Genomic DNA, 13,668 nt, shown 5'->3' with positions numbered 1-13,668 from the left:
TGTGCCTCCACCAGGCCTTACTGTGCTGTGGTCCCCACCTGGTTGCCTGCCGTGCGGCAGAAGTAGACTAGTAGTGGGTTCCCAGAGCCATCCATCCCACCCAGACAAGCGGTCTAAGTTAATCACAGGATTCCCATTTCCCGTAGGACGTCTGACCCAACTCCAGTGAACGACACATGAGGGAGAGGCTGCTGAGAGCGTTCACAGTTTCGACACACCCCTCGCCCCCGATGTTGCCTAGACGTGAGCTGGGAAGTGCCGAGGCCGTCGGGCCACCTGCCTAAAGTCGGCTCTGAGGATGGGAAGCACCAGGTGAGTCACTGGTCACGTGGGGCCTGCAGCCCTGACAGCCAGGTTTCCTGTGGTGTGAGGGTGATGTTTCTTTACAGTTTAAGCCAGGTGCAGACAAACGCATGCAAACTCAGAGTGTAAACTCCCCAGATGCAGAAACTACAGGATGTTTTCTCAACACCCGTCAGAGCACCTGGGATACAGGGCAGTCTTCTAGACACTCTTTTAAAACGTCATAAATGACAACAGTGCTGGATTATGCTGACACATCCTTATTGTCAAGCCCCAACTTCGGCAGACGACCACATTACACACCTCTTCATAATAAGCAGTTTCCTTTTATTATAACTACATTTTATTATCACATCTCCCTAGAAAACCTTCTGATCAACCACATGGTTCCCAAGTCTTATCAGAAGCACTTTCACGAACCATATCTGGGGTGAATGTATTTCCTTGGCAGATGGATAACCTCCTGGGTTATGTGTTGATGACTGTCCCCTCTTGGAGATCCCCTCATTTCCGCCGACCTACAGCCCTACCCCACCCCCGCAGTGGAGCCGTGTGGTGCGTGGCTCAGGGTTCTCCAGAGCCAAACCGCTCAGGGCTAAAACTCAGCACGGCCATTTATTAGCTTGTGCGAGAAACAGCTTCCCTGACTGTCAGTTTTGTCACCTGTAAATTGGGATAATGATATAGTTCATTCATCGGTGGGTTATGAAAATTAAATGAATGAAAGTAAAAGCACTTAGCGTTGGGCCGGGCACAGAGTAAGTGCTCCATAAATGCAGTCTATTTGTGGTATTTTAACCCCCTCATTGCACCTAACTGTGCGACTGCACAGGGGTCATGGGGGGCCGGGGAAGTGAACGGAGGACTGGAACGCAGAGGGAGATCTGATCCCCACAAATGTAAAAGCCAAGCTTGGGGAACTTCTTACTTACTGTCCCAGGAGTAAGTAAGTAAGCCAAGCTTGGGGACCCCAGTATGTCTCCCAGTCGCGATGAATGGCCGCCTGCATGCCTGTCTTGCGGGGTGGGTAGTGGAAAGCAGCTGTGGATCACTCTCAAGTCAGTCTGGGGGGAGCAGAACCCCAAGGGCAGACTGAGTAAAAAGAGGGGAGCAGGGCGAGTCCTGGGTCCTGCAGGAAGGAGGAAAGTGCAGCTCAGGAAGGCGGTGCAGGGAAGGCCTGAGCATCCCTCAGCAGCCCATGCAGGTAGATGCAGCCTCTCCCACCGCGGTGCACAGAGACGGATGGACATGGCAATCAGCAGGTCATGGTCATGGGCGGGGGAGGGTGGGGAAACAATTCAAAACAACAGGACGACTGCAATAGTGGTGGAACAGGTCAAGCTACAGGAACTTAGAAGCAAGATAGCCCGTCAGGAAAGCATCATGGAGGAGGCGGGGCTGCAGTGAGCCTGCCAGGCGTCACTGGCTTGGCTCTATTCCCAGCACCTGGCACAGTGCGAGGCCCAACAAAGATGCTCACGTCACTTGCTTGTTGAGTGCATAAGGGACGAATGAATGGAAGGAATTACTAATGTGAATTATAAAGTGTAGACATAAAATTTTTTAAAGAAAATCTAATTGTATCTCTTTATGACCAGTCTATAGAGGAAGTGCAACTTACTGGGAACCATATTTTCTAGTGAATAAACATCAGCTGCAGTTGTCTTAGCAGCAACTGAGGGCAGAGATCAGAAGCAGCAGGTGTGATAACACAGGAGAGCATTTGTGTGCATCAAAGAGCATAGGCAACAGTGAAAAGGCACCTATAGGATGGGGAGGAATATTTGTAAACCATGTATATCAGAATATATAAAGAATGCCTACAACTCAACAACATAAATAACCCAATTAAAAAATTAACAAAGGACTTAAATAGGTATTTCTCTAAAAAAGATATACAAATGGTCAACAGGCACACGAAAAGATACTCAACATCACCAATTATCAGAGAAATGCAAATTAAAACCACAGTGAGATACCACCTCACACCAATTAGGATGGCTACTATCAAAAAACAAAAAATAAATGTTGGCAAAGATGTGGAGAGGGCTTCCCTGGTGGCGCAGTGGTTGAGAATCTGCCTGCTAATGCAGGGGACACGGGTTCGAGCCCTGGTCTGGGAAGATCCCACATGCCACGGAGCAGCTGGGCCCGTGAGCCACAACTACTGAGCCTGCGCGTCTGGAGCCTGTGCCCCGCAACGGGAGGGGCCGCGATAGTGAAAGGCCCGCGCACCGCGATGAAGAGCGGTCCCCGCACCGCGATGAAGAGTGGCCCCCACTTGCCGTAACTAGAGAAAGCCCTCGCACGAACCGAAGACCCAACACAGCCAATAAATAAAAAAATTAAAAAAAAAAAAAGATGTGGAGAAATTGGAACGCTTGTGCATTGTTGGTGGGAATGTAAAGTGGTGCAAGGACTTTGGACAAGAGTATTCTGGTTCCTCAAAAATTAAAACAGAACTACCATACGATCCAGCAATTTTTATCCTAAGAAAATGCAAACACTAACTCGATAAGATATGTGCACCCCTATTCACTGCTGTATTATTTACAATAGGCATGACATGGAAACAACCTAAGTGTCCATGGAGGGATGAATGGATAAAGAAGATGTGATATATACACACAATGGAATATTACTCAGCCTTAAAAACGAAAGAGATTCTGTCACAGGCTACAGTGTACATGAACCTTGAGGACATGATGCTCAGTGAAATAAGCAAGTCACAAAAGACAAATACTGTACAATTCCACTTATATGAGGTTCCTAGAATCAAAGTCGTAGAGACAGAAAATGGAATAGTGGCTGCCAGGGGTGGGGAAGGGGAGAAATGGGAAGGTGAACAGGTGCAGAGTTTCCTGTGTTATAAGATGAAAAAATTCTGGAGCTCTGTTGTACCAAAATGTGCATGTGCTTAATACTGCTGAACTGCACACTTAAAGTTTACCATCTTAACCATTTCTATGTTTTTAGCCACAATTAAAACTTTAGCCACAATTAAAACCTTAAAAATTATTTTTTTAAATGTCACTTTTGGGGCATCCCTGGTGGCGCAGTGGTTGAGAATCTGCCTGCCGGTGCAGGGGACACGGGTTCAAGCCCTGGTCTGGGAGGATCCCACATGCCGCGGAGCAACTGGGCCCGTGAGCCACAATCACTGAGCCGGCGTGTCTGGAGCCTGTGCTCCGCAACAAGAGAGGCCGCAATAGTGAGAGGCTCACGCACCGCGATGAAGAGTGGCCCCCGCTTGCCACAACTAGAGAAAGCCCTCACGCAGAAACGAAGACCCAACACAGCCATAAATAAATAAAAATTTTTTTTTTTAAAAAGTCACTTTAAAAAAAATTTTATTTATTTATTTATTTATTTATTTATTTTTGGCTGCATTGGGTCTTCGATGCTGCACATGGGTTTTCTCTAGTTGCGGCGAGCGGGGGCTACTCTTCGTTGTGGTGCGCGGGCTTCTCATTGCGATGGCTTCTCTTGTTGCGGAGCACGGGCTTTATTTTATTTTATTTTATTTTTAATATATTTATTTATTTATTTTTGGCTGTGTTGGGTCTTCATTGCTGCACGCGGGTTTTCTCTAGTTGCGGCGAGCAGGGGCTACTCTTTGTTGTGGTGCGCGGGCTTCTCATTGCAGTGGCTTCTCTTGTTGCAGAGCACAGGCTCTAGGTGTGTGGGCTCCAGTAGTTGTGGCACGTGGGCTCAGTAGTTGTGGCTCACGGGCTCTAGAGTGCAGGCTCAGTAGTTGTGGCACACGGGCTTAGTTGCCCCGCGGCATGTGGGATCTTCCCGGACCAGGGCTCGAACCCGTGTCCCCTGCATTGGCAGGCAGATTCTTAACCGCTGCGCCACCAGGGAAGCCCTAAAAATTATTTTTTAAAGAAGTAACAAAGATGGAGGAGGCCCCAGAGATGGGGGAGGTTGTCACCCACAGCTGGTACCAATCACAGGCTGTCATCAGGGGGACAGCTTTACAGTGGGAAGTGGGGGTCAGGGGGAGGTGGTAGCCTCAATGGCCTCTGGAGACCCCGAGAAGCACAGGGGGAGGGGAGAGCCACCCCAGAGATAAAGAACACGGGGTGCCTGGTGGCCCAGGGAGCTGCAGCTGCATGAAGGAGCGCTGGTCCTCAGTGGGAAGTTCAGAGGCACCTACCCCCGACCCCCTCCCCCTCCCCCTCCCCCCACCAGAGAGAGGATGGGGGACGGCTGACATGTACTTATCAACTTTAAAGCAAAAAGACATCTGCTAGCAGGGAAGAGAGGCAGGAAAACGCTGTACTTTAGTCAACCCACTGACCTCAGGCTTTGTTTCTGGCCCTGTGCCTGGACCCCACTTGTGACCAGATGCCGCCACCCCTGTACCATCCCCCCTGGGAGAGGGGCCGCCCTGGAAACCTGAGACCCTCCCTCTGGCAAGTTCCCTCGGGGATGAGCCTTCCCCTAAATCCCAGCCCTGCCACATAAGTGGCCTCCTAGCACCCCCTTCCCATCACCCTCCCTCTCTTCCTCCTGTCAACAGCCCCCTCTGGTGCTCCCCTGCCCCAGCACCCCCTCCCCTCATCCCCTCCCTAATGCAGCTAGGTCATCAGTGGGTCATGGGGGGCCTGCTCAGGACCCTTAGATTACTCCTGATTCCAGAAAAACATCCACACTCCTTTGCAAGCCAGGCAAACTGACCCTCCAGGATGGAGTCCCAGCCCCTTTTTCCAGTCTCCCCCCACACCCTCCCATCACCACCCTCACACACACCCCCTTGTCTCCAATTACGCTGAGCTTCATGTAGCTGACATAGGGTCGGGTGGTCCAGGGCCTGTTCCTTCGGGGGTGCTGTGCCCCACTCAGCCCCCCACTCTCCATCCTCCCCACCGAGACCGAGTCTTAGCGCCTTCAGGACGCCTTCCAGCGTACAGCCTGCCCACCCATGCCCTCCTGTAAGCCACCTCTGTACACACAGCTGCATCTGATTTCATGCCTCTTCCGTCCTTCCACGAGCATCTTTAGGACAGGACCACAACCGCCGACCTCCTGTTCCAGCACAGCGCCTGATACACAGGTATCAAATAAATAGACTCTCCAGAAGCCTGTTCCACTTGCCAGACAACTTCTACTGCAGTTGGGTCTGCCCCCGCCAGAGTACACCGCACTACCGGCCCCTTACAGGCCTGCCCAGCCCTGACACTGACCTGGGCCACACCTTGGCCTTGCCCACTCCGGCCGTGCCAGGTGCCAGGGCGTCAATTAAACAGGAGTTTGTTGTAGCAGAGCCCAGGCCGCAGTCCCCAGAAGACAGAGCACCAGGGCGCTGGTGCTACAGGGCAGACAGCAGCGTCCAGGCCCCTCCTGCCTCTTGCCCGTGCTTCGGTTCAAGGTCACGGAGAACCTGTGTCACTCCTCCTGCTGACCGGCTGCTGTCAAGCCAAGCTCATGAAGGACTAAGTGAAAACCATCATCTGCAAAACTAGAGTCTCACCGACACCACCTACAGATCTTCTACCGGACAAGTGCGAGGTCACCCCGAGAAGGAATGACAGGTGCTTGAGAACATTTTTGCCACTTTTCTGCACCCCTACCTGACCTGATTGATCCAGCCTGGGTCCCAGATGTGCACCGGCTGACTCCCAGCCCGACACCCCTGTGTACCTTGGCTGGGCCCTGACACTCTCACGTCTGAGGGCTGGCCCTGCCCTGCCCAGGCCCAGCCTTCGGGAATCAAGAAGCCCCAGCTGAACACTTCAAGTGGTTCAGCGTCAACCTTCCCTCGGGAGCAGGATACATGGTGAGGAGCCTCAGGAACCACCCAGCTCATGAGTCCGACGCCTGTCTGTCCCTTAGCCCTGTGACCTGGGGCACGTCACTTACCCTCTCAAAGCCTCAGTTTTCAATTACACATCAATTTTTTTTAAGCCTCAGCTTTCTCTCATATAAAATGGCGATGTTTTTGCCTACTCCCCTGGGGTGGCGGTAATGACAGTGAAATCCTGCTGGGCATTACCGGCACAGTGCCAGGCAAGTGTACGACGACAGCACACACTATGACCATGATGGGATTTTTAGCATCATTCTATTTCTGCTGGTTCTGTTTGGGTCCCAGCCTCCAGTTCTACTGTCTCATGTTCCAAAGCCCCACCTGGGACGCCGGCTCCAGCATCTGGATCCCGCATGAGTCCCCCGTATGGAGTCCCAGCCCCTTGGCCCTGGCGCCCGCCTTCTCTACGCGTGTCCAGCAGTGGGTGTTCCAGACCAGCTCCCCTGGCCGACTGTTAAATATTCAGCAATTCCGCCAGGCGGAAACCCCTGGGAGCTGAAATCAGCGTGGGGTGAGTATTTACACCAGGGAAAGCAGAAAATCAGATCAGGTTTCCTTTTTTTTTTTTTTTTTTTCCTTTTTTCTCCAGAGAGCCAATTTACCAGCATCCTGCTTAGTCATCCAGAGCCCAGAATCCTGCTCTCTGAGCCCAAACAGCAGCTCTCAGCCAAGGCCCCACCGGCCCTCCTAGAGAGCCTGTCCTTGCGAAGTGCAGGGCCTGCCGGGCTCCCGTTCCACATGCAGAGCGGAGCACTCATCGGCCCCACCCACCTGTCCAGAGTCTAGAACCTGGCCCCCGTGCAGACCCTGACCCTGACCACTCCTCCCCCAGCTGGGGGGCCCCTCCACACAGCAGCCCCGCTCTAACAAAGAGTGTTTTCCAAACGCCACGGAGAACACCTACACCACAAACGGATCCAACGTGCTCAGTATCCACCAGGCACCCTTCAATGCTGCTTGGGCCAGGAATCTTGCTCCAGGTATGTCATGAAGGGGGGGCCCAGGGCCCTCGCTGCAGACATGTCCTTCTCGGCCACAGCTGCAGCTCTGAAATAAGCCCTTCTCCCCAAATACCCCAGTAAATAAATATTCTTGAAATGATGATGGATAGCCTCCCTATACCCCATCCATGCCCACGGGGCACCTGTGTGCAGATGTAGCCGCTGGGAGCGGCTGCTGAAGCCCCAGTGGAGCTGGTGTTTTGAGCACCGCTCTCAGCAGGCTAAACTCAGCTTTCGGGAAAGTCAGGGGTCCCAAGTGACTTGTCCCCCAAGGTCCCAGAAGGCCAAGGATTTGTGTGTACAAAGCAGAAACAAATTGAAGAGCTAAAAGGACCTAGAAATCATGGCAAAGTGTACCCATCCATCTGATAGTACAGAGTGAAAAAACAAAATAGGGGCAAAAACCCACAAGGACAAAGAAACCAGCACCTAAGAATGACAGACCTGCTCCAGAGGATGCTGTAAGGACCAAAGACACAATACATGCGAAGTGCCTGGCACAGGTGGTGCTTAATATATGCTTTGTGGTGACCACCCATCTTTAACGTGCTGTCCGAATTAAAGTTCAGTGAGCTTGATATTACCAGTCACCTTGATTCTAAGGGAAAATGGAAATCATTTTTATATGTAGAAACACATTTAGAAATTGGGGCTGAGAATTTTGTTACTCTTGAAGAGATTTTTCAACAAGTTCTATTTCAGCGTTTTAATTATGAATACCCCAAATACTGTTTGTCAGTAAACTTGAGGTTGGCAAACGTGGTTTTAAGATCTGTTAAATGGGATAAAAATTAAAGAGAAAAGGTTTACTTTCCTACAGGGGCAAGACAGTCAAAGCTCAGTTAAGAGAGGCAAAAGGAAAGTGAAAGAGAATAAGTGAAAGCAAAAGAGAAAAGTGGGAAGAGGTTACCCGAAGCAGCAGACAGCGAGGGAAAAGGAAAGAAAGATCTTCCTCAACATGCTTAATGAGAAACGCCCGAATCCAACTCTCGCCCTCACTCAGCAGCCCCTACTAACCGCTCATCCAATTCTCTGCCACCCAACCCCTCCCCTTGCCTCCCTCCCACCCCACGGTGCTGATGACCAGGGCAGGAGGGTTATACCAAAAAAATCAAAACTCACTTGTACTGCTATAGTTGGCAGCCACTCCTGGCCGCAGTGACTACCCGGAATCCCAGCTGGTGTTAAAATCAGCCTCATTTCCTTCAAACGTTTTTATTAGCAGCGTAGTATAGTGCCCAGAGGCTTCTCCACTAAAGGACACATCTAGACACTTTTAGAATGCAGCTTTCGCTAAGGCAGAAACAGAAGCACGATTTGAGAAGATTTTAAGGAAGTTGACCTCCCAGCCAGGGCACTGATTATCTAGATGTCTCAAAGTACTTTCCATACAATTCTAGGTTTAAAAAATCAAATTCTGGAATTCCGTGGCAGTCCAGTGGATAGGACTCCTTGCTCTTACTGCCAGGGCCCCAGGTTCCATCCCTGGTCGGGGATATATATATATATCTAATTCCACAGACTCAACAAAAGGATGAACTTGGATATAGGTTCCCGGGCACGGGGACTCAGATCAATCTACCATCCTGATTGTGGACCCCCGGAGGCAAAGACATTTCTCAGAGCCCGAAAGGTGCTATAGTACAGAGATGATGGGTGGTAGCAGTGCTCCCCAGTCCCCTGAGAACCCACAGCAGACATGGCTCATCCATCCCAGTCACAAAACCAGCTCAGCGCTCCAGGCAGCCCTACAAATTGATTACAGATGAACCTATCTGATAGGAAGGACATAAGCATTTTTAACGTAAAACAAGCAAAACAAAAAGAAACAAAACAAAAAAGAACCACCTGTGTTAAAACCTCAGCTTTGTGACTTCCTAGCTGTGCAAACTCAGTTTCACCTCTAAGTTAATCGATAATGATGACTGTCCTGCAGCTGTCACAGGGCTCGTGGCCAGCGCCTGGCACACGGCCAAGCAGCTCAGTGGCTCTCATCACGGTCCCAGGGGCTGCCTCTCCTTTTCTCTCTCCATCCCATCTTCCCAACACCCCAGAGGCCAATGAACTGGTTAGACTTTGTGGCTGAGGATAACTGAAGAACACCAGCAGCTCACCCTGCTTAGAGCCCAGATCCCTAAGGCACCCTTTCATCTTCTGCCAGCCTCTTGCTTCCAAGTCAGAAGCCCTTGAGCACAGATGCTGAATACAAGAGTCACGTTTTCAACTTTACAAATAGACACAACCTAGGGTCAATAATGATATGAATTACATTTGCTAAGTAACAAACACTGGATTCACTTTAGGATGTGACTTGCCCTAAATTCTTGGTTCTTATTGATAAGGCCATATTATAAGACTGCAACCTTTACCTCTGTGAGGTGTTATATTAAAACTAAAGCTACAGGGCTTCCCTGGTGGCGCAGTGGTTAAGAATCCGCCTGCCAATGCAGGGGACACGGGTTCGAGCCCTGGTCCGGGAAGATCCCACATGCCGCGGAGAACCTAAGCCCATGCGCCACAACTACTGAGCCTGCACTCTAGAACCCGCGAGCCACAACTACTTTAGCCGGTGCACCTAGAGCCCGTGCTCTGCGACAAGAGAAGCCACCTCAGTGAGAAGCCCACGTACCACAACGAAGAGTAGCCCCCGCTTACCGCAACTAGAGAAAACCCGCACGCAGCAACGAAGACCCAACGCAGCCAAAAAAAATTAAATAAAATAAATAAATTTATAAAAAAGAATAATAAAGCTACAGAGAACCTACTGTATAGCACAGGGAACTCTACTCAGTGTTCTGTGGTGACCAAATTGGAAGGAAATCCAAAAAAGGGGATATATGTATACGTATAGCTGATTCACTTTTGCTGTACAGTAGAAACTAACACAACATTGTAAAGCACCTATACTCCAATAAAATTTTTTTTTAATTTAAAAAAATAAAAATAAAGCTACACGGTTTGGTTAGAGTATACCACACATATAGAATTTGAGATCAGAATGATAAAATGTGTTAAAGTTCCTATGATGGGCCTCTACTTCTGCTGGGATAGCAGTGTCGCTCTGTATTCAACACATTGAGCTTATTCATTAGCGTTGAGAATAAAACTGTCAGCAGGATGTATATTGGGAGAAATATATGAAATAAAACAATGACAATGTCAAAAATAGCCACGAACCCCAGAAACTGTGCGTCCATTAGTTTAGAATATGTTTTTCTTCTAAAGATACATTCCTTAAACTATAAAAAACATACTCGGAAGTGATGCTATGCTATTGAAACTTGTACATGAACAAAAATATTAAAATGTGTTTAAAAGGCTTCCATGGTGAGCTGTTTATTGCTTATTTAATTGAACCAACCAAACACAGCACACACGGGCAGGGTCAAAGTCCTGTGCCTGCCTGGGGTGGAATGCCAAGTAAAAACAGAGATGCTTATTAAATGCCTTTGATCCTGTGGCAGGTGGCTGTTTTGCAAAATCAACTAAAATAGCTTTGCTAGGGCTGCAGTTCCTCTTAAGCTAAATTAACCCTTAAGACTTCTCACTTTCATTCGCACTACATTTTTTTATCAGTGTAAAAATACTTTATAGATTATTTTTTTCTTTGCAGGCTTTGGAAGTGTTTTCACTGCTCATTTGCCCTAGAATTACTCCGTAGGCGGGAAAGTTTGCTTCCCCAAAGAATGGCCTTTTGCCCTCGAATCCATTTTATTCTCGGGTTGCCCAAACGGTAAAGAAGGTTCAGTTAAGAAGCGAGATCGCATGTCTCACACAGTGCGACAAGGGCACATGCTCCTTCCGGATTGGATTCCTGGGTGTATCCGTTGCATGCGAACGACCCTGCGCACGACCTTCCCACAGGGCTCCTGGAAGACGGTCCAGCTCCCACCCCGGGCCCGGGCCAGGGCTGCCCTACGAGTGGTCCCGCGTGGGCATTTACTAGGTTCTCCTCGGAACCTGGCAATGACCACGCACAGTCCCGCATCCTCCCCAGGGTGCGCAGCGCTCCGGTGGGTCTCCGGTTCTGACGTCACAAGGATGACCCAGCCGGCAGGGGACCAGGAGCCGGACGCAGAAACCGCGTCTGAGCTGCATGGGACCCCCGGACCTGCTCCTTTAAAGACACGGCCCTTCGACCCGGGCCCAGCCAGACGCCCCTGACGAACCCCTCGGAGCGGGTTTGTCCCCGCTCGGGGCGAATGTCAGCAGATGCAGCTCTCGGTCCGCGAAGGCGGCCCCGCACTCCCGGCAACCCGCACATACCCAAGTCGCCCAGGAAGCTGCCGTCTGCGGCACGGGTCTCCATGCCACCGGCTCCACGCGTCCCGGCTCTGCGGCCCGCCACTAGCACCGCCCGCTGGGCGGGGCCAGTCGGCGTCGCCGCGCGTCCAGGAGAGGCGGCCGCGCGCGCCGGGAGTTGTAGTTCCAGGCCCGGCCGGCGCGGCTCCCCCAGCTCTGGGCCTGCGCCAAGCCGCAGACACCTGTGTCCGACTCCGCGCTCGCTGCTAGTGTTTGCTAGGCAAACGTGTTCGTGTGCAAAATATTTGTTCTTGTGCAAACCGTGCCGTGTGTCCATGTGCAGAGGGTGTCAGTGTGCAAAACATGTCCATACGTCCCTCTGCAAAACACGTGTCCAGGTGCAAAATATGTCCACATGCAAAACGTGCCCGTATGTCCATGTGCACAGCGCGTCCGTGTGTCAGTGTGCAAAACGTGTCTAGGTGCAGAACAAGTGTCCGTGTGCAAAACATTTCCACATGTCCAAGTATCCACGGGCAAAATCAGCGTCCGTGTGCAAAATATGTGTGCATGCAAATTGCGCCCATATGTCCACGTGCAGAACATGTCCTGTGTCCGTGTGTAAAACGTGTCCACGTATCTAAGTGTCCATGTGCAGAAGTGTCCAGCTGCTACATCTCACTACCTTCCTTTGTATTGAATCGACCTCGGCAAAGCTCCAGAGCCTCCCCGCCCCTCCCCTCCATGCTTTCATTTTAAAGACAGACTTCCTACCCGAGTTGGCATACCCCAGTTTCTTTCATCTTTCCAGAGAAATCATAAATTCCAAATTGTTCAGGTTCGTTAAAACGCACGCATACACCACGCCTTTTGAAGTCTCATGACAGAAATGAAGACCCTGTTTGCAAATGATTCCAAGTGGGCGATTGAGTAATCGATTGCAGCCACATCACGGGACCTGTACTGAGCCTAAATGCAGAAGTTAGTTTGAGCTGAAAAGTAAAAATATCAGGAATGATCCCATCTGGAAACACATAAGGACTAGCAGAGAGCAGACCCAGGAGAGGTCTGCCCTAGGACTGAGTCTTTACCTTCAGTCCGGCGCTGTACCCACAAGGGTTTGAACCCCGTGTATCCGAATCCCAAGCGCGGGGAAATTCATCGCCGCAGGCCTGGAAGTGACATTTCAAGCCTATTAGCAATATGTTTGTAACCTTTTTGCCACTTGTCTACCAAAATTAGGCTCTTGCATTTTTCTTGCAAGTTTCTTGCATTTTTTTACTAAGTGCAGTACATTTTTGAATTAATATATTTGCCCAGGGGATGTTATGTTTTTCCCTATGACAATGCCGTGTGTTTGTATGTTTGTATTTTCTTCAATATTTCTTCCTTAACAAAGGATCATCTAGATCTGAGTATAGACTATATCTTAAAATTTATATTTATATATGTATATACCACATATTTATATACTTATGTATAGATGTATTTATGTCTATATCTGTATGTATATATACACACATACATATATGTGTGTATGCAAGTATTTACTAAATATATTAGAAAGCAAACATTTCCTTATTATTAGCTTACTATGTTATAATTTTTCTCCACTCTGTTGCTTGATTTCAACATTTTCTTGTAGAAAAGCTTTTTTAAGTTTTTATATATTCAGAAATATATTCTCTTAGAGTATTTCTTTTATCTTCAATATTCTGAATGTATTTACCCACCAAAAGCCAGAATATGTATATTATTCTGTTTTGTTCTGTTAAGTCTTTAACCCATCTGGAATTTGTTGCTATGTGTAGAATCTAAGGTAATTTTTTTCTGAACTTAAAAAGAATTGTTCCCAAAATACTCATTACGTAGTAATTCTTTTATCTATTTTTTTGTTAATCTCTAAGGCTACTTTTTTTTTTTTTTTTGCTAACCTACTGAGGCAAGGCTTTCAGGGGTTTCTCCTGAATGCCCCAGGTGTTCAGCAAGGTCTTTCTTTCCTCTCTGGCAGGTCAGAACTCAAATGTCTCCCAAGCCTGTGTGAGCTCTGGTACTTGGTAATTTTACAGCTCCCCAGGAGTCTTTTTCTGGGAGTTCTTTTCCTGACCTCTTGGAGTCTCTCGTTATACATGTGAAACTTAGTATTCAGTCAGACTTTAGGGAATCCCTATACAAATTTCTGGAGTTCTCCACATACCTTTCTCCTCTTTGTGTACTGTCCCAAAAATTCAAACCACCTTAGTTTCTTGAAACTCAAATTTCTGTTTCCTTAGCTCAACAATACCATCATTCTATGTGGGGTTCTCC

The 13,668-nt window shown here is 49.0% G+C and overlaps 1 protein-coding gene across 7 annotated transcripts in view; it reads right to left on the bottom strand.

The window, feature by feature from the left end:
• The window catches only part of ASB13 (ankyrin repeat and SOCS box containing 13), a 41,435-nt gene extending 29,961 nt beyond the window's left edge, over positions 1–11,474 (bottom strand). For all 7 annotated transcript variants that reach the window (XM_057543273.1, XM_007167447.2, XM_057543271.1 and 4 more), the window contains exon 1: positions 11,386–11,474. In XM_057543273.1, the coding sequence (XP_057399256.1) occupies positions 11,386–11,428 (43 nt within the window). In that variant the 5' untranslated portion in view covers positions 11,429–11,474. The remainder of the gene's footprint in view (positions 1–11,385) is intronic.
• Positions 11,475–13,668: the final 2,194 nt, after the last annotated feature.

The sequence above is a fragment of the Balaenoptera acutorostrata genome, chromosome 3 (genome assembly GCF_949987535.1).
Source record: "Balaenoptera acutorostrata chromosome 3, mBalAcu1.1, whole genome shotgun sequence".
Classification (NCBI taxonomy): Eukaryota; Metazoa; Chordata; class Mammalia; order Artiodactyla; family Balaenopteridae; genus Balaenoptera; species Balaenoptera acutorostrata.
The sequence above is the reverse complement of the archived record's forward strand: the minus strand, read 5'-3'. Positions and strand labels throughout refer to the sequence as shown.